At 48.6% G+C, this 27,309-nt stretch overlaps 1 protein-coding gene across 1 annotated transcript; it reads right to left on the bottom strand.

Moving 5' to 3' along the window:
* Positions 1-1,224: 1,224 nt before the first annotated feature.
* LOC132833951 (uncharacterized) lies at positions 1,225-25,884 on the bottom strand. The gene is made up of 5 exons (XM_060852643.1): positions 25,522-25,884; positions 13,721-14,065; positions 9,454-9,573; positions 8,053-8,090; positions 1,225-4,869 (listed from the first exon to the last, which is right to left on the bottom strand). The coding sequence occupies exons 1-5, from the start codon at positions 25,586-25,588 to the stop codon at positions 4,741-4,743; spliced, it is 699 nt and encodes a 232-aa protein (XP_060708626.1). The 5' UTR covers positions 25,589-25,884; the 3' UTR covers positions 1,225-4,740.
* Between the last annotated feature and the right edge of the window lie 1,425 nt (positions 25,885-27,309).

Below are 27,309 nucleotides of genomic sequence, written 5' to 3'. Positions count from 1 at the left end.
GGAGAAAGTGAGGACTGCAGATGCTGGAGATCAGAGTCGAGAGAATGGCGCTGGAAAAGCACAGCAAGTCAGGCAGCATCCGAGGAGCAGGAGAATCGACATTTCGGACATTCCTGATGAAGCGCTTATACCCGAAACGTTGACTCTGCTGCCCCTCAATGTTGCCTGACCAACTGTGCTTTGATTTAGTCTCATGTGCCTTTTAAAAGTAATTGGCTGAATTTAAACTGATATCTGGCGAAAAATGTTGCTTGTGCCTGCTAACTGAAGAGTCTTTTGGTCCACCAATTTCGCACAACACTTGTAAACTTCCAAGCACACCCAAAACACAATCTAGGCCATAGGTTTTGCTCGCTGCGCTGTAGGTTTGATATCCAGACGTTTCATTACCTGGCTAGGTAACATCATCAGTGGTGACCTCCAAGTGAAGCGAAGCTGTTGTCTCCTACTTTCTATTTATATCTTTCTCCTGGATGGGGTTCCTGGGGTTTGTGGTGATGTCATTTCCTGTTCATTTTCTGAGGGGTTGATAGATGGCATCTAGATCTATGTGTTTGTTTATGGCGTTGTGGTTGGAGTGCCAGGCCTCTAGGAATTCTCTGGCATGTCTTTGCTCAGCCTGTCCCGGGATGGATGTGTTGTCCCATAGATCTAGATGCCATCTATCAACCCCTCAGAAATCGAACAGAAAATGACATCACCACAAACCCCAGGAACCCCATCCAGGACAAACATATAAATAGAAAGCAGGAGACACCAGCTTCGCTTCACTTGGAGATCTCCACTGGTGATGTTACCTAGCCAGGTAATGAAATGTCTGGATAGCAAACCTACACCCTAAACCTCAACCTGAGCTACAAACCTTCACAAACTTTGCAGAAGCACCATCTCTGAAAGGGACCATGCACTGCGTTTGAATTCATTTTACAATTCTACCATCTTTCACATGCCAACTTTGTGACAATGCGTTGTCCATAGAGACAATGGAATAGGCAAACGCGGGCGTTTTGGTAAGCAATTTGTTTGACCACTCTGGAAGGCTGGTTTAACTCCGGACATCACATTTTCGAGGGGGGGGTGAAGACGATCAGGAGGATTGCAAGTAGGAACTACATCCAATTAAATAGCCAACAAGGGGTAGTATAATAGAGAATTAGAACAGATTATGACATTAATAAAACTGACAGAATGCAAACAGAATAGGCAATAAGGAAATAATATCACAACAGTGCAATGTTTGTGGTTTAATATATATCCAAAGGACTATACAACTGTGTTAATACATTATTTGCAATTAGTTCTGGCAGGCAACATGTCACCTAGAAGGAAGTTATTTTAAAGGATAGCAGGAATGTTTTCCACAACAACATATTGATGATGACATCAATGGGCCACTGCAGAGAGTTCAATAACCATGAGGTACAAAATGTAAGATTTGAGTAAGATTTAAGTGAATTTGAGGACCATCAGGAGGGTGACAGGAATGTGAAAAGCATTGCCTTAAATCATGGCAAACGGAAGACCTAATACCACGATTTAGAACAGAAAAAAATCTCTTGGATATTCACCTGAAACGTTACAACGTACCAAACTGTGGGTGGAATGCAATGGGATCGTCACGGTGGCTCAGTGGTTAGTACTGCTGCCTCCCAGCACCAGGGACCCAGGTTCGATCCCACCCTCGGGAGACTGTCTGTGTGGAAGTCCTCCGGGTGCTCTAGTTCCCTCCCGCAGTCCAAAGATGTGCAGATTAGGGTGGATTGGCCATGGGATATTGTCCCATAGCGCCCAGGGATGTGCAGGTTAGGGTGGATTGGCCATGGGAAATTGTCCCATAGTGCCCAGGGATGTGCAGGTTAGGGTGGATTGGCCATGGGAAATTGTCCCATAGTGTCCAGGGATGTCCAGGTTAGGGTGGATTGGCCATGGGAAATTGTCCCATAGTGTCCAGGGATGTGCAGGTTAGGGTGGATTGGCCATGGGAAATTGTCCCATAGTGTTCAGGGATGTGCAGGTTAGGGTGGATTGGCCATGGGAAATTGTCCCATAGTGTTCAGGGATCTGCAGGTTAGGGTGGATTGGCCATGGGAAATTGTCCCATAGTGCCCAGGTATGTGCAGGTTAGGGTGGAGTGGCCATGGGAAATTGTCCCATAGTGCTCAGGGATATGCAAGTTAGAATGGATTAGCCATGCTAAGTTACCCATAGTGTCCAGGGATGTGCAGGTTAGGGTGGAGTGGCCATGGGAAATTGTCCCATAGTGTCCAGGGATGTGTTGGTTAGGGTGGACTGGCCATGGGAAATTGTCCCATAGTGCCCAGGGATGTGCAGGTTAGGGTGGATTGGCCATGCTAAATTGTCCCATAGTGCCCAGGGATGTGCAGGTTAGGGTGGATTGGCCATGGGAAATTGTCCCATAGTGCCCAGGGATGTGCAGGTTAGGGTGGATTGGCCATGGGAAATTGTCCCATAGTGCCCAGGGATGTTCAGGTTAGGGTGGATTAGCCATGCTAAATTGTCCCATAGTGTCCAGGGATGTGCAGATTAGGGTGGATTAGCCATGCTAAATTGTCCCATAGTGTCCAGGGATGTGCAGATTAAGGTGGATTGGCCATGGGAAACTGTCCCATAGTGTCCAGGGATGTGCAGGTTAGGGTGGATTGGCCATTCTAAATTGTCCCATCGTGCCCAGGGATGTGCAGGTTAAGGTGGATTGGCCATGGGAAATTGTCCCATAGTGCCCAGAGATGTGCAGGTCAGGGTGGATTGGCCATGGGAAATTGTCACATCGTGTCCAGGGATGTGCAGGCTAGGGTGGATTGGCCATGGGAAATTGTCCCATAGTGTTCAGAGATGTGCAGGTTAGGGTGGATTGGCCATGGGAAATTGTCACATCGTGTCCAGGGATGTGCAGGCTAGGGTGGATTGGCCATGGGAAATTGTCCCATAGTGTTCATGGATGTGCAGGTTAGGGTGGATTGGCCATAGGAAATTGTCCCATAGTGCCCAGGGATGTGCAGGTTAGGGTGGATTGGCCATGGGAAATTGTCCCACAGTGTTCTGGGATATGCAAGTTATGGTGGATTAGCCATGCTAAGTTACCCATAGTGTCCAGGGATGTGCAGGTTAGGGTGGATTAGCCATGCTAAGTTACCCATAGTGTCCTAGGGATGTGCAGGTTAGGGTGGATTGGCCTTGGGAAATTGTCCCATAGTGCCCAGGGATGCGCAGGTTAGGGTGGATTGGCCATGGGAAATTGTCCCATAGTGCCCAGGGATGTGCAGGTTAGAGTGGATTGACCAGGTAAGTTGTCCCATCGTGTCGTGGGATGTGTAGGTTAGGGTGGATTAGCCATGCTAAATTGTCGCATGGTGGACTGGCCATGGGAAATTGTCCCATAGTGTCCAGGGATGTGCAGGTCAGGGTGGATTGGCCATGGGAAATTGTCCCATAGTGTCCAGGGATGTGCAGGTCAGAGTGGATTGGCCATGTTAAATTACCCATAGTGTCCAGGGATGTGCAGATTTGGGGAAAAATGTTGAGTATTAAGGTCTGGGTGGGATACCTTTCGGAGACTTGATGTGGACTTGTTGGGCTGCAGGGCCTGTGCCCACACTGTAGGGATTCCGTTTTATGATTCTAGATGACTGTTACCGAACGGAAGGATCTCCTTCCATCATAAACATCTACATTATTTTCATGACCTTTCAAAAAGTGATGATTCCATTCAAGGCCCCGGTGAGACCACCTCTGGAGTGCTGTGAAGGAAAGGGGTCATTTCATTGAGAACAATTCAGAGATAGTTCACGAGGATGATCGCTGCTATGGAGGGATAGTCTCCTGAGCAAAGGTTGGGACTCTCCTCACTGGAGTTTAGAACGAGAGGCGGTCTCACTGAAACATATCGGATTCGTTAGGGGCTGGACAGGGTCCATGCTGAGAGGGAGGGTTCCCCTCCCCCATCCCCCTCCCCACCCCTCCCCCTCACCCCCCATTGGGAGAGTCTAGGAGCAGAGGGCATCGTCTCAGAATAAAGGGACACCAATTTCAGACCGAGATGGGGAGGAATTTCTTCTCTCAGAGAGTTGTGGGCCTTTGGAACTCTCTGTCATGGACAGCTGTGGGGGGCAGAGTCCGCGTGTGTACTGAAGGCTGTGATAGAGAAATTCCTGATCCGTCAGGGAATCAAGGAAAAGGGCAGGAAAGTGGGTGTGAGGAATGTCGGATCAGCCATGGCCCTGTCCAATGGCAGTGCCGGCTCAAGTGGCCAAATGGCTAAATCCTTAAATCTTGGCAAATGGAAAACCCAACACCACAATTTAAAACAAAAAAAAATTCTCTTGGACGTCCACCTAAAAAGGTTACAACAGACCAACTAATCCTGTCCTATTTTGACGTTCCTGCTGTCGTTATTAATGATGCTTTCCAATCTGGGATGTGGTGGCAGCGTGCGTTGGCTGATGTCGTGATCACGGGGTATCAAATGTCCACAGGCTTCAGTGTGTGTTTGCAACTTTCTGGGAAGGTGGTAGTGTCCCTATCTCTGAGCCAGAAGGGCCGGCTTCAAGTCCCACCTGCTGCACCCCTCCCCGACAGGTACTTTGGATATAAAGGTATGGACAGTTCCGATTGTGTTATCCCTGTCAATGAGAGGGCCAATCACTCAGTGATCAAACTATTTAGCTGGAATCTAAATTTTAGCCACACATCTCTGACCAATCCATCATGAACAGAATAAATCTACTTGTGTTTGAGAACACTATAGACAATCTCCTCTGAATCGACATTATCTTCATGGTGCCAACCCTTCGGTGTTCCGACATTCTGCTGCTGTATATTCACGGATGTGTACACAATCTCACTGGGGCACTATTGAAAAATAACATGTTTTATCTTGGTGAAAACATTTTATCAACGTGTACCATTGTTCCTTTCAAATGCCAGCTTCGCTAACACCCACATGCACACATACACATACATGTTGTGTGCGGTGAATTTGTACTTGCAGAGTTACATTGCATTTTGCTCAAAAACTGCATACATCCATGTAGAACTCTGAGCTCAAAAACTGCAGGAATCTATGTAAGACTCTGTCAACTCATTTTTTAGATTAGAATCAGTCACAGTCACATAATGGCACAGACAGCAGCACACAGGGGGGCTAACACCTTCAATACATTATCTGGACTGACAGACACCAATTGTTGAAGTGTATTTGAGAATGTAACTTTTTAAAAAAAGGTTTTGCAATTTACATCGGAAAGAACTGAAACCAACACGGTCATTCTAACAGCTGAGAGACTGAATAAATATTCAAGGCACCTTTCAATGTATAATTGTAGTTGTATCACACTGTAAACTTTTGCTATCAATTCTATGTGTGCTCCACAACCATCTGATGAAGGAGCAGTGCTCTGAAAGCTAGTGCTTCCAAATAAACCTATTGGGCTATAACCTGGTGTTGTGTGATTTTTAACTTAGTTAGTAAAATGTAGACATGTCAACGCAAGGCCAGGGAGCGCTCATTGGACAGGAAGCTGAGAGGCACAGAGAGATATTGGAGTGCCTGTCCACAGATCCCTGAATGGAGCAGAGTAGGTTAAGAAGTGGTCAATAAGGCATTCAGCATTGGTCATGGCATAGATTGTAACGTCAGGGAGGTAGTGCTGGAGCTGTACAGAACTTTGGTGAGGCCACTGCTGGAGTACTGTGTGCAGTTCTGGTCCCCACATGACAGGAAGGATGTGATTGTAGAGGAAGGGGGTACAGAGGGAGATGCACCAGGGTGTTGCCCTGGGACGGAGCAGTTCAGCGATGGAGAGAGAGAGGCTGGATGAGCTTGGGTTAATTTCTCTGGAGCAGAGAAGGTCGAGGGGGGGACCTGATGGAGGTGGCTAAGGAGAAGTGTTAGCAATAACACTAAGTCATAAAACAAGTGTTATTACAGTCAAACGGTTAACACGGTAAATCTTTTGGGGACCTGCATTCAAATCCTGCAACAGTAGATGGTGGAATTTGAACTCTGTGGAAGTAAGAGTCCAATGATGACCAGGGATCCATTGCTGACTGTTGGAAAAATCCACCCGGTTCACTAATGTCCCTGAGGGAAGGAAATTACCATCCTTACTTGGTCTGTGTCTACAGGTGACTCCAGACTCACAGCCATGGGTTGACTCTTGACTGCACCCTGGGCATTTAGGGATGGGCAATAAATGATGGCCCGGTAAGAGAGACCCTCAAACGTGAATGAATAAAACAAAATGAGGGGCATGGACAGAGTGGTGAGGAAGCAGCTCGGCCCCCTTCGTTGAAGGGGCAATCACAAGGGAGGGATGGAGGGGGAGTCATTTCAAAGTGAAAGGCAGGAGGTTTAGGGGAGTTTGAGGAAAGTATGTGATGGTGGGGGGGGGCGGGGGGGGGGGGGGTTCTGGAATACAGTGGGGGTGTAGTTGAGCTGAGAAACCTCACGGCCTTTTAAAAAAAAACACTTGGATGGGAATTTCATAACATTCAACACTATGGGGCAAGTGCAGGAAATTAGTACTAGCTTACACTTAGAGTGCTTCACCAGTACAGGCTAGATGGGTCAAAGGACCTCCGTTCCAGTCGACGGTTCTAAGATGTATGAGACTAAGAACAATTGGAATATCTCATTTGACAAGTGGGAGTGATGCCTCAGGCAATACCCTGCAAAGTTACAACAAATGGTCGTTCACCCTGAACAAGTGACTGTCCCTTAACAGATGCTGGTGTCTTCCTCAACACGGTCATATTCCCAATGTACGGAAGGAAGCAAATAATTCATGAGGGTGAGCCAGCTGGTCTGTTATTGTACGCGACTGAGCAGCAGGAATTGACTGGGGAAATGGCACTAGCAGCCCCTCACTAAACAAAAAAAATCGAGTTTTGCGTGCAGGACAGGCAGATCCTACCATCCAAAGTGTGTTCGGGTGATAGAGCAGAGCAAGGACTCCAATGTCATGGCTACGGAGAAGGTGCACAAGGAGCGAGGTCAACATGAGATTGAACAGTTTGAGAAGTCCATTCAAGAGCCTGATAACAACAGGGAGGAAGCTGTTCTTGAATCTGTTGATGCGTGTGTTTAAGCTTTCCTGCCTGGCGGAAGAGGGTGGAAGAGATTATAATGGGGGGTGGGAGGGACCTTTGATGATGTGGGCTGCTTTCCTGAGACTGTGGGAAGTGTAGACAGCGCCAATGGATGGAAGATTGGCTTATGCAATGGTCTGGGCTAAGTTCACAGTGCTCTGTAATTTCTTATGGTCCTGGTCAGAGCAGTTACCATAGTCAGCCATGATACATCCAGATAGGATACTCTCTATGCTGCACCTGTAAAAATTGGTAAGAATCTTTATGGTTGTGCCGAATTTCCTTAGTCTGCTGACTGGGTCCCAGTTCAAAGCCAGAAGTTGTCACCTTCCTACGGTACAACATCATCCGGGTATCCACTGGAAAGTCAGCCTTAAACATTGTGCTCAAACAGAACTTAATTCCATGAGCATAGAGGTGGACCTACAGAGGGGTGGTCATACTTACAGAGGAGGTCCCATCTTTCCAAGGTCCATTTATACAGATATTATATGCTGTGCTGTTCTGTGTTCCAACTTGTGTACAATTTGACTTACAACTGCACTCAGGAACGGTACCTACTCATATCCCCAGGGGATTTGCTGTAGATATTGTCTGTTTGGCAATGTTGGCACCCACCTCTGGAGCAGACAGGACTATAACCCAGTCCTCTTGGACAACAGGAAGGGACACGACAAGATACCTCCCCAGGGACATGCAATGTCAAATGGGAGAGAGCAGTAACTCTGAGCTGGGTGTGACCAGCAATCCCAGCATATCCTGGGATGCAGAATGGTACCTCAGCCATAAACTGTCATCTCCACCCTCACCTCCCTCAATGTTGCTCATTCAGATCCTATCTTTTTCTGCTATGAACCAATGATCTGATTGATTTAGTCCCCACACACTGTTACCGAGCTCCATCGTATTGCTCTGGAATATCAAAAAGACTTTTGTAGTTCATACCTCATCCAGGTCCGTCTCCTTTGAGTTCCTCCCAGCAACTAAACCGCAAGGAAAAGAATATTAAAGGGCCTAGTTAGTAATTGCCAAATCTTCTGAGTATAATTCAATGCTGACTCAAACACATCACCTGCCCTTCAATTGAACTAGGCTCCTCGGTCTGCCCTCCCAATACAACCATCTATGATACACAATCACACTCAACGGCGTGTCAATGGATGGTAAATAATTAACTTTCCGTGCATAATTTCCTAATTACTCACTGTCCTATCCACATACCTATGATAATCTAGGCCAGTTAGCAACTCATGTCACCATTATTTATCTACCTATCTATTTACCTATCTGCTGAGAAATCTGTGAATATCTATCTTTCTATCTATTTTTCTATCTACCTATCTAAAAGTCTGTGAATATTTAGCTACCCAAAATATTCTTTGAATATCTATCTATTAGACTTAGACTTACAGTGTGGAAACAGGCCCTTCGGCCCAACAAGTCCACACCGACCCGCCGAAGCGAAACCCACCCATACCCCTACATTTACCCCTTACCTAACACTACGGGCAATTTAGCATGGCCAATTCACCTGACCCGCACATCTTTGGACTGTGGGAGGAAACCGGATCACCCGGAGGAAACCCACGCAGACACAGGGAGAACGTGCAAACTCCACACAGTCACCTGAGTCGGGAATTGAACCCGGGTCTCAGGTGCTGTGAGGCAGCAGTGCTAACCACTGTGCCACCGTGCCGCCCACTATCTATCTATCTATCTATCTATTTATCTAACTATCTATTCACTGCCTATCCATCTATCCATTTATGTATCTGTTTGTCTGTCTGTCTATCTGTCTGTCTATCTATCTATCCATTGACTGTCCATCCATCCATCCATCTATCTATCTATCTATCTATCTATCTATCTATCTATCTATCTATCTATCTATTCATTGATCTATCCATAAAAATTGGTCAATATGTATCTATTTATCTATGTATTTGAACAATCCTTGAAATCTAACTATCTAAAAAAAACTGTGAAAATCTTTCTATCTGTTTATCTATCTAAAAATCTGTCAATTTTATTTCTCTGTCTGCCTGTCTATCTATCTACCTATCTATCTATCTATCTATCTATCTATCTATCTATCTATCTATCTATCTATCTATCTATCTATCTATCTATCTATCCACCTGTCTGTCTGTCTGTCTATGTATCTATCTATGTATCTATCTATCTATCTATCTATCCATCCCTTCCTTTATTGCAGCTAACTATAACCATTCTGTGTGTTGACCGGGAGGTGAACATGCAGCTCTGTGTCCGTCAGTGACATCACCGGGAAACCTGTGAGCATTGATACAACTTGTCGTCGTGGTTCACATTTAACAGTCAACTTACCCTGAAGGTGTTGGCTCACCCAGCTCACCAACGCGTACGCCAATAACAGCAGACCAAGCAGCAGCACCAGGCAGATGACCGCAAGGATAACGTACACTCGGAATCTTACCGGGGTATCCTCTGGAAGAGCAAGTACATTTCCAATAGGCAGAAGGAAATCCATGAATAAATGTATGTGAAATATAACACTGGCTGTCCTGTATCCAATATCATCTCCATGGCAAGCAAAAATATATCGTGATGTAAGTTTTGAGAGATTTTTTATTTATTCACTCTCAGGATGCATCTGCCTCTGGCTAGCCCCAGCATTTATTCCCCATCCCTAATTGCCCAGAGGGTAGTTAAGAGTCAACCACATCACTGTGGGTGTGGAGTCACATGGAGGCCCAGACCAGGTAAGGATGGCAGTTTCCTTCCCTGAAGGACATTAGTGAACCAGATGGGTTTCTCAGACAATGGATTTGTGGTCATCATTAGACTCTTAACTCAAGATTCTTAACTGAATTCAAATTTCACCATGGTGGGATTTGAACCTGACTCCCAGAACATTAGCTGAGTCTCTGTGGTAATTGCGGTAATAACATTAGATCATTGTCTCTCCCAGTCATAGAGTCAGACAGCACAGAAACAGACCCTTCGGTCCAACCAGTCCTTACTGACCATGTGCCCAAACTAAACTAGTCCCCCCTGCCTGCTCCTGGCCCAGGTCCCTCCAACCCTTTCCTATTCAGGTCCTTATTCAAATGTCTTTTAAACATTATAATTGCACCTACATCCACCACTTTCTCAGGAAGTTCATTCCACACACAAAGCCCTCTGTGTGAAAAAAATCTCCTCCTCATGCCTTTTTTAAATCCTTCTCCTCTCACCTTAAAAATAAACCCCCATCTCCCCCTAGTCTTGAAGCCCTCCATCCTAGGGAAAGGACACCTGCTATTTACTCTAGCCGTGCCCGTCCTGATTTTATAAACCTCTAATAGGTCACCCCTCAGCCTCCTACGCTCCAGTGAAAGAAGTCCCAGCCTATCCAGCCTTTCTTTATAACTCAAACCTTCCCATTCCCAGCAACATCCTGGGAAATCTCTCCTGAACCCTCTCCAGTATAATAATATCTGTCCTATAACAGGGTGACCAGAACTGGACACAGTATTCCAGAAGGGGCCTCACCAATGTCCTGTACAACCTCAATGTGACGTTCCCAACTCCTACACTCAAAGGGCTGAGCAATGAAGGGAAGTGTGCTAAATCCATTGTTAACCTCCCTGTCAAAGGATTGTGTCCCTGAACCCCAGGTCCCTCTGTTCTACAGCACCACCCTGGGCCCAACCATTAACTGTATAAGCTCTGCCCTTGTTCGTTTACCCAAAACGCAACACCTCCCATTTATCTAAACCGATGACCTCATAGAGGTTTATAAAATCGTGAGGGACATGGATAGGGTGAACTGACAAAGTCTTTCTCCAGGGTGGGGGAGTCCAGAACTAGATTGAAGGTGAGGGGGGAAAGATTTAAAAGGGACTTGGGGAGCAACTTTATCACACAGAGGGTGGTACGTGTATGGAATGAGCTGCCAGAGGAAGTGGTACAATGACAACATTTAAAAGGCATCTGGATGGGTATATGAACAGGAAGGGTTTATAGACCAACTGCTAGCAAATGGGTTAGGTGGCTCAGTGGTTAGCACTGATGCCTCAGGGTACCAGGGACCCGGGTTTGATCTCACCCTCAGGTGACTGTCTGTGTGGGGTTTGCACATTCTCCCCGTGTCTGCGTGGGTTTCCTTCAGGGGCTCCGGTTTCCTCCCACAATCCAAAGATGTGCAGGTTAGGGTGGATTGGCCATGGGAAATTGTCCTATAGTGTCCAGGGATGTGCAGGTTAGGGTGGATTGGCCATGGGAAATTGTCCCATAGTGTCCAGGGATGTGCAGGTTAGGGTGGATTGGCCATGGGAAATTGTCCCATAGTGCCCAGGGATGTGCAGGTTACACTGGATTGGCCATGGGTAATTGTCCCATAGTGCCCAGGAATGTGCAGGTTAGGGTGGATTGGCCATGGGAAATTGTCCTGTAATGCCCAGGGATGTGCAGGTTAGGGTGGATTGGCCATGGGAAATTGTCCCATAGTCCCCAGGGATGTGCAGGTTAGGGTGGATTGGCCATGGGAAATTGTCCCATAGTGCCCAGGGATGTGTAGGTTAGAGTGGATTGACCATGGGAAATTACCCATAGTGTCCAGGGATGTGCAGGTTGGTGCAATTTGGAGGTACCAGTGTTGAGCTGGGGTGTACAAAATTAAGAAAATCACACAACACCAGGTTATAGTCCTGAAGAAAGGCTCATGCCCGAAACGTCAAATCTCCTGCTCCTTGGATGCTGCCTGACCTGCTGCGCTTTTCCAGCAACACATTTTCAGCTCTGATCTCCAGCATCTGCAGACCTCACTTTCTCCTAACAGGTTATAGTCCAACAGGTTTGAGCTGTTGTGTGATTTTTAATTAGTTTAGGTGCATTAGTCAGGTGTAAAGGTAGAGTATCAGGGAATGAGTTTGGTTGTGTTACTCTTCAGAGGGCCAGTATGGGCTTGTTGGGCCGAAGGGCCTGTTTCCACACTGTAGGGCTTCTGTGATTAATTTAGATATCTTGTCAGCACAGATGAGATGGGCCGAAGGGCCTGTTTCCATGCTGTCCATGTCAATGCACTGCATCGGCCATTCAGTAGCCCACTATTATCCCCTAACCTACTACCTTGTTCAGACATTTTATAAATTGGGTAAAATGTGGGCGAGAGATGGTGGCATAGCCAGTGACAAAAAAAGAAAAGAAAATACCCTTTCTGTTGAAGTTCCAGTAACATCAGGGTTTTTTGACTCAGGAAGTGTGATTGAGCGTTTGCAGTGTTTACAAATATTGGGGAGAACTGGCAGCTAAAAAAGGAAGTGACTCTAAGATAGAGGAAGAAAAAGTGATGCACTTCAACCGCATTTGAATATTGCCTGATTTAATTGCTTCTATTTGAGGCAATTCAGCACACACTGACGCACGCCATATTACAAAACAGTGCTGCTACCAGCACCTGCTCAGCAATGACCTGCCCAGCTTGGGTTCCACCTGGACCACTCAGCTCCTGACCTCAGTCTAGCCTTGGCTCACCACAGGCTAAATTGAGCGAGGGGAGGGGAGAGTGACAGTTCTTGACATCAAGGCCACATTCGACCGAGTGCGGTATCACGGAGCGCTGGTAAAGCTGGATTCAATGGGTATCGGGGGGCAAAGTCTCGAACGGTTGGAGTCATAGCTGATACGCAGGGAGATGATCATGGTTGTTGGAGGGCCAGGCTCGCTCTCAGGGTGGCACGGTGGTTAGCACTGCTGCCTCACAGCGCCAGGGACCCGAATTCGATTCCAGCCTCGGGCACCTGTCTGTGTGGAGCTTGTACATCCTCCCCGTGTCTGTGGGGGTTTACTTCAGGTGCTCTGGTTTCCTCCCACAGTCCAAAGATTTGCACGCTAGGGTGGATTGTCCATGCTAAATTGTCCCATAGTGCCCAGGGTTGTGTAGGTTAGGGTGGATTGGCCATGCTAAATTGTCCCATAGTGCCCAGGGATGTGCAGGTTAGGGTGGATTGGCCATGGGAAATTGTCCCATAGTGCCCAGGGATATGCAGGTTAGGGTGGATTGGCCATGGGAAATTGTCCCATAGTGCCCAGGGATGTGCAGGTTAGGGTGGATTGGCCATGCTAAATTGTCACATAGTGTCCAGGGATGTGCAGGTTAGGGTGGATTGGCCATGGGAAATTGTCCCATAGTGCCCAGGGATGTGTAGGCTAGGGTGGATTGACCATGGGAAATTGTCCCATAGTGCCCAGGGATGTGCAGCTTAGGGTGGATTGGCCATGGGAAACACAAGGTTGGAGGGAGGTGGATGCTCTTTGCAGTCCCGGTGTAGACGTGATTGGCCGAATGGCCTCTTTCTGCACTGGAGGGACTCTCGGAGTCAGTGACATCGCTGTGGGTCTGGAGTTACATATCGGACAGAACACTGCTGATAACCACCAACTTTAGGGTTTTTTTTCCTTGTGATCAATAATCATTTTATGGTCACTAACACTGATACAGTCACATTCCAGACATATCCGTCAATTCCTCTGCAATTGCAGCTCTCTGCCAAAGAGACGGGTTCCTGGTGTAGCAACCCAGGGATTCCTCAAATGCTGCCATCGTATTGTTACCTCTGCACAAAGTGCTGTCCAGTGTTGCTTCCCTCACCTGAAATAGTCAACACCGTTTCACTCGAAAAGATTCCGTCCGGATACGTTGTCCAGGAACAGGCATAGAGTCCGGCGTCTCTTCTGCTCAAGTTTCTGATCACCAGTGTGGCATCTTCCTTCGAAGGGTTTTGGAATGAAATGAGACTGGAGTTACCCTCTCCTGGGTAATTGACCCCGTGCTGAGGGCTGTACACAGCAATGTTGGTCCCGTTTGGACCCTTCCAGGTTACAGAGACCACGTTCACCTCAGGACCGGAAACGATGAGGCGACATGGGAGGATCACCGTCTGGTCCCGATTCCCGTACACAGACTCCAAGGTGTACACAGTCACAACAGCACCATCTAATAAAAAATGTAAAGAGAAACAGAGATTGAGCACAGTTCGTTTTCTTTATTCACATTGTTGGCTGGGCCCAATACCCGTCCCTAGTTGTCCCCCTTGAGAAGTAGCCATCTTGACCCGCTGCAGTCCATGTGCTGTAGGGTAGACCCACAATGTCCCTGAGGGAGGGAATCCCAGGATTCTGTCCCAGGAAGGAACAGCCGATAGATTTCCAAGTCGGGATGGTGAGGGGTTCGGAGGGGAACTTGCAGGGGAGTGGGGTTCCCATGTACCTGCTGCCCCTTGTCCTTCCAGATGGAAGTGGCCGTGGGTTTGGAAGGTGCTGCCTGAGAGTAACTGGTACAACACTGCTGTTACTGAGGGGGGTGGGGGGGTGGGGGGGAGGGAGGGGATGGTACACACTGCTGTTACTGAGGGGGTGGTGGGGGGGAGGGAGGGGATGGTACACACTGCTGTTACTGAGGGGGGGGTGGGGGGAGGGAGGGGATGGTACACACTGCTGTTACTGAGGGGGGGGGTGGGGGGGAGGGAGGGGATGGTACACACTGCTGTTACTGAGGGTTGGTGGGGGGATGGAGGGGAAGGTACACACTGCTGTTACTGAGGGTTGGTGGGGGGATGGAGGGGATGGTACACACTGCTGTTACTGAGGGGGGGTGGGGGGAGGGAGGGGATGGTACACACTGCTGTTACTGAGGGGGGGTGGGGGGAGGGAGGGGATGGTACACACTGCTGTTACTGAGTGTCGGTGGGGGGAGGGAGGGGATGTTTGTGGGTGTGGGGCCAATCCAGCGGGGGCTGCTTTGTCCCTGGATGGTGTCGAGCTTCTTGAGTGTTGTTGGAGCTGCCCCCATCCAGGGGCAAGTGGGGAGTATTCCCTCCCCCTCCTGCCTTGGGCCTTGTCGATGGTGGGACAGGCTTTGGGGGGAGTCGGGAGGGGAGTTACTCGCTGCAGGATTCCTAGCCTCTGACCTGCTCTTGGAGCCGCTGGGGTTATGTGGTGGGTCCAGTTGAGTTTCTGGTCAATAATACCCCCAGGATGTTCCCCAGGCGAAATCAGTGATGATAACACCATTGAAAATCATGATGCAGTGGTTAGGTTCTGTCTTATTGCTGAAGGTCATAGCCTAGCATTTATTAAATTAGATTACTTTCAGTGTGGAGACAGGCCCTTCGGCCCAACAAGTCCACACCGACCCACCAAAGCGCAACCCACCCATACCCCTGCATTTACCCCTTATCTAACACTTCGGGCAATTTAGTCATGGCCAATTCACCTGACCCTCACATCTTTGGACTGTGGGAGGAAACCAGAGCACCCGGAGCAAACCCACACAGACACGGGGAGAATGTGCAAACTCCACACAGACAGTTGCCTGAGTCGGGAATTGAACCCGTGTCCCTGGCGCTGTGAGGCAGCAGTGCTAACCACTGTGCCACTGTGTCGCCCGTTATGTGGTACAAGTATTGGTTGCTGTTGCTGTTGTTTGTAGAATTTCCTGATTGGTTTTGTGGTTAGTATTTGAAATCATTTTTCTCCCCCACCCTGATACTATTAATAAAATTTGTAATAGAACAAACTAAGTGTTGTTCAGACCCGTTTCGTCAAAACATTACACAAATGACTTTCTATAATTACAATAATTTCATGTGAATTAATTTCTGGTGCAGACACAGCACAGATTCCAATACCTCTGTTGCGTTATGCTAATTGTCTAATTGTTTCCTGTAAAGACAGGAATGCATGCATATATTCCTTGGCGTCTCGCACTGATTTAACTCAATGATAGTTAACCAACAGGGACATAACCGTTCAGAACTCAGTATAAGGATTTTCTGGGAATGGAAGATCTGAGGTATAATGAAAGGCTGAGACAGTTTTTCATTGGAGGGGTGACCTTATAAGTTCATGAGGGGTATAGATAGGGTTAATATTAGTTGTTCTTTTCTGTAGGGTGGGGGAATTTCAAGACTAAGGGGGAATATTTAAAAGTGAGAGGAGAGAGATTTAAAAAAGATAGGAGGGGCAATTATTTTCCCCAGAGGGTGGTCCGTGTGTGGAATGACCTTCCTGAGGAAGTCAGGGGGTGTGGGGACAGTTACAACGTTTAAAAGGGATTTGGATAAGGACATGGACAGGAAAGGGTTGGAGGGAGATGGGCCAGGAGCAGGCAGCTGGGATGAGTTTAGTTTGGGGATTAAGTTTGACAAAGACTGGTTGGAATGATCAGAGGGTTAGATCGGGTGGACAGTGAGAGCCATTTTCCTCGGATGGTGATGGCTAGCATGAGGGGAAATAGCTTTAAATTGAGGGGTGTTAGACATAGGCAAGATATCAGAGGTAGGTTCTTTACTCAGAGAGTAGGAGGGGTATGGAAGGCACTACCTGCAACAGGAGTACACTCACCAACTTTAAGGAGGAGAAAGTGAGGACTGCAGATGCTGGAGATCAGAGACGAGAGTGTGTTGTTGGAAAAGCGCAGTAGGTCAGGCAGCATCCGAGGATCAGGAGAATCGATGTTTCGGGAATAAGCCTTTCTTCAGGAGTTTGGGTTCTGGGTGGGATACTTTTCAGAGGGTTGGGGTGGACTTGCCCATTCCCACACTCTAGGAATTCTATGATTCCAAAGAAACAGATTTCCCTTCCCTCAGTGAGGCTGATGGGCTTTGAACAGCAATGGGCAGTGGTGACAGGAGGCTACTTAATTTTCAACTTCAGTATCCACACTGGTAGGATTCCTGAAGAAGGGCTCATGCCCGAAACGTCGATTCTCCTGCTCCTCGGATGCTGCCTGACCTGCTGCGCTTTTCTAGGAGAAAGTGAGGACTGCAGATGCTGGAGATCCGAGCTGAAAATGTGTTGCTGGAAAAGCACAGCAGATCAGGCAGCATCCGAGGAGCAGGAAAATCGACATTTCGGGCATGAGCCCTTCATCAGGATGTGAAGGGCTGGTGAAGGGCTTTTGCCCAAAAGGTCGATGTTCCTGCTCTTCAGATGCTCCCTAAGCTGCTGTGCTTTTCCAGCACTGCTCTAATCTTAATATGGATGACCATGGAATAGTTGGATGGGCTTTAGATAAGAGGTCGGTGCAACATCGAGGGCCGAAGGGCCTGTACTGCGCTGCAATGTTCTATGTTCTGTGTTCTATGAATGATGGGCCTGTTTCCATGCTCTGTGATGCTATAAATCCATGGTGCAAGTACAAGCCATTCAGATCAACTGCTCGACAGATGCTCCACAGATGAACATAGAACAAAGAGCTGTACAGCACAAGGAGAACGTGTTCTAATGGATTCATCTTCACAATAAGTAACAGTCCATAACCTTCCCGTGATTGGCAAACAGGGCAATCAGTATGCCCTCACCCCCCCCATTGTCATATTTCATATTCACGCCACTGAAACACCAAGTACCATCTGCGAACGGCTCACTGCGTCGACCCACCAACTCTCCTTCCAATGCGCCACTGGCGGCCAGTTGGAAGAACCAAGAGAAACCCACCTCTCGGGAACCTGCCTCCTAGAACCACACTGGGAGGCCATTCGGCCAACTGTTTCGGCACTGGTTCTATCACCGCGTGCCCACTCTCCCGCCTTGTCCCTGCACCCACCTTTCCAAATAGCGCTTAGATCTAACTTGGCTTCCCCCCCTCCCCCAACATTCCCAGACAGCGTCGTCCAGACCCTAACTACTCCCTGATCATTTTGCTCGATTATCTGCAGATCATTTGAAATGTAAGTGCATCACCCTGACACGTTGGGGTGGGAGGGGGGAGGTGTGTGGGGATATTACTGGCTCGGCCAGCACAGAGTGCCCAGTGGTGACCACCCAACTGTGTACGTTCACAGCTCCTTCAAAGGGGGAGTGGGTCTGTCAAATGGCTTAAAGGGAAAGCTTTCAAATCAGTTAGTATGCTGTATCATTGACCCTGTAAAGGTGTGGGCAATATAATATGATAATAACATTTAAGAGACATTTGGACAGACATATGAACAGGTTGGGAATACAGGGCTAGGAACCAGCAGATGGGATTAGCTTAGAGTGGCAACACAGTCAATGCAGTGTGACAATGCTGCTCCATGGATAAGGTCTGGTCTCCTTCCTATCGGAAAGATGTTGTGAAACTTGAAAGGGTTCAGAAAAGATTTACAAGGATGTTGCCAGGGTTAGAGGATCTGAGCTCCAGGGAGAGGCTGAACAGGCTGGGGCTGTTTTCCCTGGAGCGTCGGAGGCTGAGGGTTAACCTTACAGAGGTTTACAAAATTATGAGGGACATGGATAGGATAAATAGACCAAGTCTTTTCCCTGGGGTGGGGAGTCCAGAACGAGAGGGCGTAGGTTTAGGGTGAGAAGGGGAAAGATATACAAGAGAAATGAGGGGCAACTTGGAATGAGCTGTGAGAGGAAGTGGTGGAGGCTGGTACAATTGTAACATTTAAGAGGCATTTGGATGGGTATATGAATTGGAAGGGTTTGGAGGGATATGGGCTGGGTGCTGGAAGGTGGGATGAGATTGGGTTGGGATATCTGGGTCAGCATGGACGGGTTGGACTGAAGGGTCTGTTTCTGTGCTGTACATCTCTATGACTCTTGTATATGTGAAGGACATAATTTTAAGGTGAGAGGGGAAAGATTTAAAGGGGACATGAGGGACAACATTTTCAGTGCAGGGACAGAACTGAGCCCAGCTCTTTAATGATTTCGAAGAGGGTGGTGTGTGTATGGAATGAGCTGCCAGAAGAAGTGGGAGCTGTGGACACAGTTATCGCTTTTAAAAGACATCTAGACAGGGACACGAATAGGAAAGGTTTAGACCAATCTGGGGAAATTCAGACACACGGGACGATTTAAGTTTGGGAAACATGGCTGGAATGGAGGAGTGTGACCGAAGGGCCAGTTTCCCTGCTGCACGACTCTGTTGAAGGTCAAACCCGTGACTGATCAGGGAGAATGAAGTGACAGTGCAATTGGTGACCATGGGAGTCAGCTTTTAGACAGCGGAATACAGAGCTGACACATTGTGGGTTTTGCAACAGTGCAGCACTGAACCTGTAAATGGCCAGACTAATTATATCTGTTCGCTGTCTTCTGAACCCCACCAGGTTTTACGGCTAGGGGGTGGAACATGCACATCAGTGAGTGGGTGTGAAGTTCGGTTTCTAGCACTGTGGTTGTCGCTCTGTTTGCGTGTGGTTTAAAGGTTTCTGAAGTGTTCCCTGACAGCCTCACAGTACACTGGGTAACACAGCCAACCCCAACAGGACAGAACTGTTGTGCCAAGGGCTATCTCTCCACTGAGAATCAACACGATAAAAACTACACAGGCTGGAATCCAGGGTAGACAGGCAGGAGGGTGGGGGAACACAGCAAGGCAGGCAGCATCAGGAGGGACAGGCAGGAGGCTGGGAGAACACAGCAAGCCAGGCAGCATCAGGAGGGACAGGCAGGAGGCTGGGAGAACACAGCAAGGCAGGCAGCATCAGGAGGGACAGGCAGGAGGCTGGGGGAACACAGCAAGCCAGGCAGCGTCAGGAGGGACAGGCAGGAGGCTGGAGGAACACAGCAAGGCAGGCAGCATCAGGAGGGACAGGCAGGAGGCTGGGGGAACACAGCAAGGCAGGCAGCATCAGGAGGGACAGGCAGGAGGCTGGGGGAACACAGCAAGGCAGGCAGCATCAGGAGGGACAGGCAGGAGGCTGGGGGAACACAGCAAGGCAGGCAGCATCAGGAGGGACAGGCAGGAGGCTGGGGGAACACAGCAAGGCAGGCAGCACCAGGAGGGACAGGCAGGAGGCTGGGGGAACACAGCAAGGCAGGCAGCACCAGGAGGGACAGGCAGGAGGCTGGGAGAACACAGCAAGGCAGGCAGCATCAGGAGGGACAGGCAGGAGGCTGGGGGAACACAGCAAGGCAGGGAGCATCAGGAGGGACAGGCAGGAGGCTGGGGGAACACAGCAAGGCAGGCAGCATCAGGAGGGACAGGCAGGAGGCTGGGGGAACACAGCAAGGCAGGCAGTAACGGGAGATTGAGAAGTCTATGTTTTGGGTGCAATATAAACGTGGTTAGTGACAAAAAAAAGGAGATATTCATCATCGTCGATTATCATCATAGAATATCTACTGTGTGTAAACAGGCCCTTCAGCTGAGCAAGGTCCCACCAACCCCCAGAAGAGTAGCTCACTCAGCCATGTTTCCCTCTTACTCTATATTTAGCCCTTAACTAATGCATCTAACCTATACATCCCTGGACACTATGGCCAAGTTACAATGGCGAATCCACCCTAACCTACAAGTTTCTGACAAATATGGACAATTTCCCATGGCCATCCACCCTAACCTGCACATCCCTGGACACTATGGGACAATTTAGCATGGCCAATCCACCCTAACCTGCACATATTGGATTGTGGGAGGAAACCGGAGCACCCAGAGAAAACAAACACAGTAACAGGGAGAATGTGCAAACTCCACACAGAACGTCGCCTGATGCTGGAATCAAACCCGGGTCCCTGGCACCGTGAGGCAGCAGCGCTAACAACTGAGCCACCGAGCTGCCCCATGCTGCGGGCTACAAACCGGGTTACACCCAAAACATCGACCTCTCCGCCTTCTGTTCACTGTGACTGACAGAAATGTGCCCCACCCCCAACTTCGGCTCATTTGGAGAGCCCCACCTCGCCGGTGTCAGCGAAAAAGAGAACGAAAGACAGGCAGGACCTTCCAGAGTCAAGGGTGTGGTGCTGGAAAAGCACAGCTGATGAAGGGCTGTTGCCCGATACGTTGACTCTCTTGTTCCTCGGATGCTGGCTGACCTGCTGTACTTTCCCAGCACCGCGTTCTCGACTCGGATCTCCAGCATTTGCAGTCCTCAATTTCTCACCCGAGGGAGCTCAGGGGGACCAAGGGGTCTTGAAGTGTTTGTCCACAGAGTTCTGAAGGTGGCGGGACAGGTGAATAGGCTCATTCATACAGGACACTGGCCTTTGTCAGTCATGGGCAGCGAGGTGATGTTGGAGCTATACAGGACTTTAGCTCAGCCAGAGCTGGTGGACTGAGTGCAGCTGGACTGGGAATATCAGGTTGGTCATGGTTCCCAAGAAAAGGAATTCGTGGAATGGCTGTGAGATGGGTTTTTGGAGCAGCTTGTGGTGGAGGGCAGGCAATTCTGGTTTTAATGTTATGCAATGAGACAGACTTGGTGAGGGAGCTTAAGGTGAAGGAACCCTGAGGAGGCAGAGATCATAAAATTATCAAATTTACTCTGCAATTTGAGAGGGAGAAGGTAGAATCTGAGGTAACGGTATTACAGCTGAATCAAGGCAACTACAGAGGCACGAGGGAGGAGCTGGTGAGAATGGGCTGGGAGTGGGGCCTAACAGGAAAGGGAGTGGAACAGCAGTGGCAGGGGTTTCTGGGAGTAACTCAGGAGACACAGCAGGGATTCATCCCGAGGGAAAAGAAGCAAGGTACAGGGAGGATGAGGAAGCCATGGCTGACCAGGGAAGTCAGGGGTAGCATCAAAACAAAAGGGAAAGAATATAATGTGGGGAAGGGCAGTGGGAAACCTGAGGATTGGGAAGCTTACAAAGAACAACAGCAGGCAATAAGAAATGAAGTAAGGAAGGAGAAGATTAAATATGAGGAGAAGCTAGTCACTAATATAATTCAGGGTTATGGGGAGACTGCGGGTAAGTGGTGTTGAAATGCCCATCAGTCATGATTGAATGGCGGAGTGGACTTGATGGGCCGAATGGCTTTACTTATGGTCTTATGGTCCTATGGTCTTATAAAGGAAGACTGTTAGTTTTATTTAGATGTATAAAGGGTAAAAGAGAGGCATAAGTGGACATTGGGCTGCTGGGAACTGACGCTGGGGAGATAGTAGTGGGGAACAAGGAAATGGCTGAGGAACTGAATAATGACATCGTGTCAGTCTTCATGGTGGAAGATACGAGTAATATCTCAAAAATTCAAGGGAGAAGGAGCAGGGTTGAGTATGGTGGCCATCACCAAGGGGAAGGTGATAGATAAACTGAATGGCCTGAAGACGGATAAATCACCTGGGCCAGATGGACTGCACCCCAGAGCTCTAAAGGAGATAGCTGCAGAGATAGTGGAGGTGGTAGTGGTGATCTTTCAGGAATCACTAGAATCAGGGAGGGCCCCAGAGGACTGGAAAATTGCTAACATGACACCCTGATGTCCAGGGAGTGAGGCAAGAGACAGAAAAGTTCAGATTAGCCTAACCTCGGTCATGGACAAGATCCTGGAATCCATTGCGAAGGATGAGATTTTTGAATAATTGGATGTAGATGGTAAAATAGGGCAAAGTCAGTGTGGTTACACCAAGGGGAGGTGCTAGAATTCTTTGCGAAAGTAACGAGCAGGTTAGACCAAGGGGAGCCAATGGATGTTCTCTACCTGGACTTCAAGAAGGCCTTTGACAAGGTGCCACACAGGAGGCTACTGGGTAAGATAAAGGCCCATGCGTCAGAGACAAGGTGCTAGCATGGATAGAAGCCTGGCTGTCTGACAGGAAGCAGAGAGTGGAGATAAAAGGGTCCTTCTCAAGATGGCAGCCGGTGACAAGTGGTGTTCCGCAAGGCTCAGTGTTGGGACCACAACCTTTCACTTTATACGTTAGTGATCTAGATGAAGGAACTGAGGGCATTCTGACTAAGTTTGCAGATGATAGGAAGTTAGGTAAAGGGACAGGTATCATTGAGGAGGTGTGGAGGCTGCAGAAGGGTTTGGACAGGTCAGGAGAGTGGGCAAAAGGGTGGCAGATACAGTACAACGTGGGAAAGTGTGAGGTAGGAAGAATAAAGGCCTGGACTCTTTTCGAAATGGGGAGAAAATTCAGAAGTCTGAAGTGCACAGAGATTTGGGAATTCTAGTCCAGGATTCTCCTGAGGTAAACTTTCAGGTTGAGTCAGTAGTTAGGAAGGCACATGTAACGGTGACAGTTATTTTGCGAGGACTTGAATATAAAAGCTGGGCTGACCCTCTGAGGGTCTATAAGGCTCTGGGTCAGACCACATTCGGAATATTGTGTGCAGTGTTTGGGCCCCATATCTCAGGAAGGATAGACTGGTCCTTGGAGTGGGGTCCAGGGTGTTCACGAGAATGGTCCCAGGAATGGAAAGCTTAACACATGAGGAATGTTTGAGGGCTCTGGGTCAATACTCGATGGAGTTGAGAAGGATGAGGGAGGATCTAATTGTAGTTTACAGAATACCGTACGGCCTGGACAGAGGGGATATCGGGGAGATGTTCCCATTGGTCGGAGAGACTGGGACCCGAGGGCACAGCCTCAGGGTAAAGGGAAGACCCTTTAGAACAGAGATAAGGAGAGACTTCTTCAGCCAGAGGGTGGGGATCTGTGGGATTCACTCCAACAGAAGGCTATGGGGGCCGGGTCACTGAGTCTATTTAACACGGAGATAGATAGGCTCTTGTGTGTCAAAGGAATCAAGGGTTATGGGGAGAAAGCGGGAGAATGGGGTTGATAAAGATCTCAGCCATGATTGAATGGAGGAGCAGACTCAATGGGCTGAATGGCCTAATTCCTGCTCCTTTGTCATATGGTCTTATGGTCTTGTAGTTCTAGGAAGGATGTGACTGTCCTGGAAAGGGGTACAGAGGGGGATTCACCAGGAATGGAGCCCTGGGATGGAGCAAGGCTGGATAAGCTCAGGTTATTTTCTCTGGAGCAGAGAGGGTTAAGGGAGACCTGGTTATATAATATTATGAGAGGCAAGGATAGGGTGGGTGGAAAGCAGCTGTTACCCTTAGTTTATGGGTCAACAACAAGTTGGGAGGGGGGACACGATTTTAAGGTGAGGGGAAGGATATTTGGACAAGAATTGAGGAAAAGGATTTATCCCCAGAGGACAGTGGGAGTTTGGAATGAACTGCCTGGGAGGGGGAGTTGCGATGGGAGACCAGAGTCGAGAGTGTGGTGCTGGAAAAGCACAACATCCGAGGAGCAGGAGAGTCGATGTTTCGGGCATAAGCTCTTGACCGTTCCTGGTGAAAGACTTACGCTCGAAACGCTAACTCTCCTGCTCCTCGGATGCCGCCTGACCTGCTGCGCTTTTCCAGCACCGCTCTCTCGACTCTGATCTCCAGCATCTGTAGCCCTCACTTTCGCTGAGACAGGAAACCTCACACAACCTTTCGAGAGTATGTGGAATGCCACAGCGTTCACAGCCATGAACCCGACGCTGGGAAGTGGGATACGGCAGATGGGTGGGCACAAACCCCCGATGGGCTGAAGGGCCGTGCATTGCTCTAGCCCCTGCTACAAGCTGAAGATCTCTCAGACCGCCTCACAGTCAATGAAGGGTTAACACTGTCGTCACCTCGTGACCAGCTTTCACTCTGCAATGCCTTACACAACCAGGAGATGTTGGAAACCAAGAGCAGCTGGGGTTCCCTTCCCTACACCCTCACTGTGGCACTGACTGGGGGGTAATTATTAGCCCAGGGTGGGTGATTCCATAACCCCTTCCCCCCCTCCCACCATGACTCCTCAGGGTGTGAGGAATCAAACATCTCTAAGTGGAAAATGCATGAGTCGAAATGTCAGTCCTTTCCATGGAATATACACAAATTAAAATGCACAGGAAGCTAGAGGGATATACCTGTATGCACAAGTCATCAGAGAGATAAATGATCACCTTATGTGTCGGAGTTAACAATTAGATTAGATTACTTACAGTGTAGAAACAGGCCCTTCGGCCCAACAAGTCCACACCGACCCGCCGAAGCGCAACCCACCCATTCCCCTACATTTACCCCTTACCTAACACTACGGGCAATTTAGCATGGCCAATTCACCTAACCTGCACATCTTTGGACTGTGGGAGGAAACCAGAGCACCCGGAGAAAATCCACGCAGACACGGGGAGAACGTGCAAACTCCACACAGTCAGTTGCCTGAGTCGGGAATTGAATCCGGGTCTCTGGCGCTGTGAGTTTTTAAGTGTTTATTCCATTTCAGGAGGGAGTAGGTTTCAAGGAAAGGGGCTGGAGGATTGAGGAAGGACTGAGAATGGTGGGGATCTGGAACACACTCCCTTCGAAGGATGGGAGGTACGGAAACTTCCAGAACATTGAAGAAGGATTTTGGTGTGTGCATTCAATGTCAAGGCGATGAGCCAAGTGCTGGGAAATGGGATTACAACAGTGAGGTGCTTGTTTTTGACTGGCACAGATTTGATGGGCCGAAGGGCCTTTTTTTTGTTCCTGTCCCACAGATCTGCATAAATCTAAGAGGCTGCAAAACGGCCCAGCCTTGTTTTATTCCAGTCTCTGCCCTTCGAGTGAGAAACACCACACACATATTATTGATGTGGAAAGCAAGATTCCTGTGGAGCGACACAACATTCCAGAGGGATCTACGCAGTTTGAAATCTATTAATGTTTCACACGGCAAATCTAACACTTACCCCGAGTCGTGGTGTTCAAGTCGAGCCAGACGCTGATCAGTAAAAACAGAGTAATCGCCGATTTCATGTTTGAGTTAAGAGGAAGACTGAACGGAAAATGCAACTTCCTCAGGAAGGCATTGAGATCTTTATTTACTGCAGTCTGGGCTTGTGGATCAACTGATTTGCGCTCTGATCCAATCCTGGGTGTGTTGGAAGAACTCACCCTGCATGCTCACCACGACAGGTAGACACAGGGACAGATGTGATTGCGGCCACCGCTGGGGGGGCAGGAGAGGGAGTCAATCACTTGGGAAGTCGTCAGTCCAGGAAGGAGGAGCGTTATATTTCACTGACAGTTTTGCATAAATTGGGTTAATACCGGAACTGCAGCTGAGACGGAACATGAGTTGGTCTGACCAAGTGAGCTGTCGCGAGATAGCCTCTCCCAGCGGTGCACAATTCCCATGAAAATGCCTGTGGGTGGGAATGATCCTGATTAACACAAGATTACTACTCTGTCAATAGGAACATTCCTAGTCTTTCAATATTTTATGCATGCCTTTATCAGTCAGTGTAAACGTTGGGAGGTCATGTTGTGGCTGTACAGGACATTGGTTGGAATATTGTGTGCAATTCTGGTCTCCTTCCTATTGGAAGGATGTTGTGAAACTTGAAAGGGTTCAGAAGAGATCTACAAGGATGTTGCCAGGGTTGGAGGATCTGAGCTACAGGGAGAGGCTGAACAGGCTGGGGCTGTTTTCCCTGGAGCGTCGGAGGCTGAGGGGTGACCTTATAGAGGTTTATAAAATCATGAGGGCCATGGGTAGGGTAAATAGACAAGGTCTTTTCCCTGGGGTGGGGGAGTCCAGAACTAGAGGGAATAGGTTTAGGGTGAGAGGGGAAAGATTTAAAAAGGACCTAAGGGGCAACGTTTTCACACACAGGGTGGTACGGGAATGAAATGAGCTGCCAGAGGAAGTGGTGGAGACTGGTATATTTTAAAGGCATTTAGATGGGTATATGAATAGAAAGGGTTTGAGGGATATGGGCCAAGTGCTGGCAAATGGGATTAGATTAGGTTAGGATATCTGGTCGGCATGGATGAGATAAACTGTTTCCGTGCTGTACATTTCTATGACTTGATGACTGTAGATTAGATTAGACTACTGACAGTGTGGAAACAGGCCCTTCGGCCCAACAAGTCCACACCGACCCGCCGAAGCGCAACCCACCCATCCCCCTACATTTACCCCTTACCTAACACTTCGGGCAATTTAGCATGGCCAATTCACCTGACCCGCACATCTTTGTGATTGTGGGAGGAAACCGGAGCACCCGGAGAAAACCCACGCAGACACGGGGAGAACGTGCAAACTCCACACAGTCAGTCGCCTGAGTCGGGAACATTGTATGACAGAACAATGAAGCTTGTTGAGATATTGGGTGCACAACAGAATGGAATCTGCACAGGGATAGAGACAGGTTAATCAAGTTGGCAAAATCCCAGTTGATGGAACATAAAGTGAGGTGGGGGATCTGGGAGGATAATTGAGGTGGGAGACCTCACAACCTGCAAAAGTATTGGATGAGCACTTGAAATGTCAAAATTAGAGTGGTCCTGGAAAAGCACAGCAGGTCAGGCAGTATCCGAGGAGCTGGAAAATTGACATTTCGGGCAGAAGCCCTTCATCAGGAATGTACCCAAATGGACCAAATGCCGGACTAGTGCAGGTACACCTGGAATACTATGCACAGGTTCGGTCTCCTGAACTTGAGAAAGGATGTCCTGGCACTGGAGGGGGTGCT

This window comes from Hemiscyllium ocellatum, chromosome 38, assembly GCF_020745735.1.
Source record: "Hemiscyllium ocellatum isolate sHemOce1 chromosome 38, sHemOce1.pat.X.cur, whole genome shotgun sequence".
Taxonomy (NCBI): domain Eukaryota; kingdom Metazoa; phylum Chordata; class Chondrichthyes; order Orectolobiformes; family Hemiscylliidae; genus Hemiscyllium; species Hemiscyllium ocellatum.
This window is presented reverse-complemented; position numbering and strand designations above follow the sequence as displayed.

What these genes read in the sequence shown, in the direction of transcription:
- LOC132833951 (XM_060852643.1), bottom strand. Translation starts at nt 25,588, where the DNA reads ATGAAATCGGCGATTACTCTGTTTTTACTGATCAGCGTCTGGCTCGAC. An exon ending in CTTGAACACCACGACTCGGG is followed by an intron (nt 14,066 to 25,521) that starts GTAAGTGTTAGA and finishes ATTTTTTATTAG; the next exon opens with ATGGTGCTGTTGTGACTGTG. An exon ending in AACGGTGTTGACTATTTCAG is followed by an intron (nt 9,574 to 13,720) that starts GTGAGGGAAGCA and finishes TTGCTCTTCCAG; the next exon opens with AGGATACCCCGGTAAGATTC.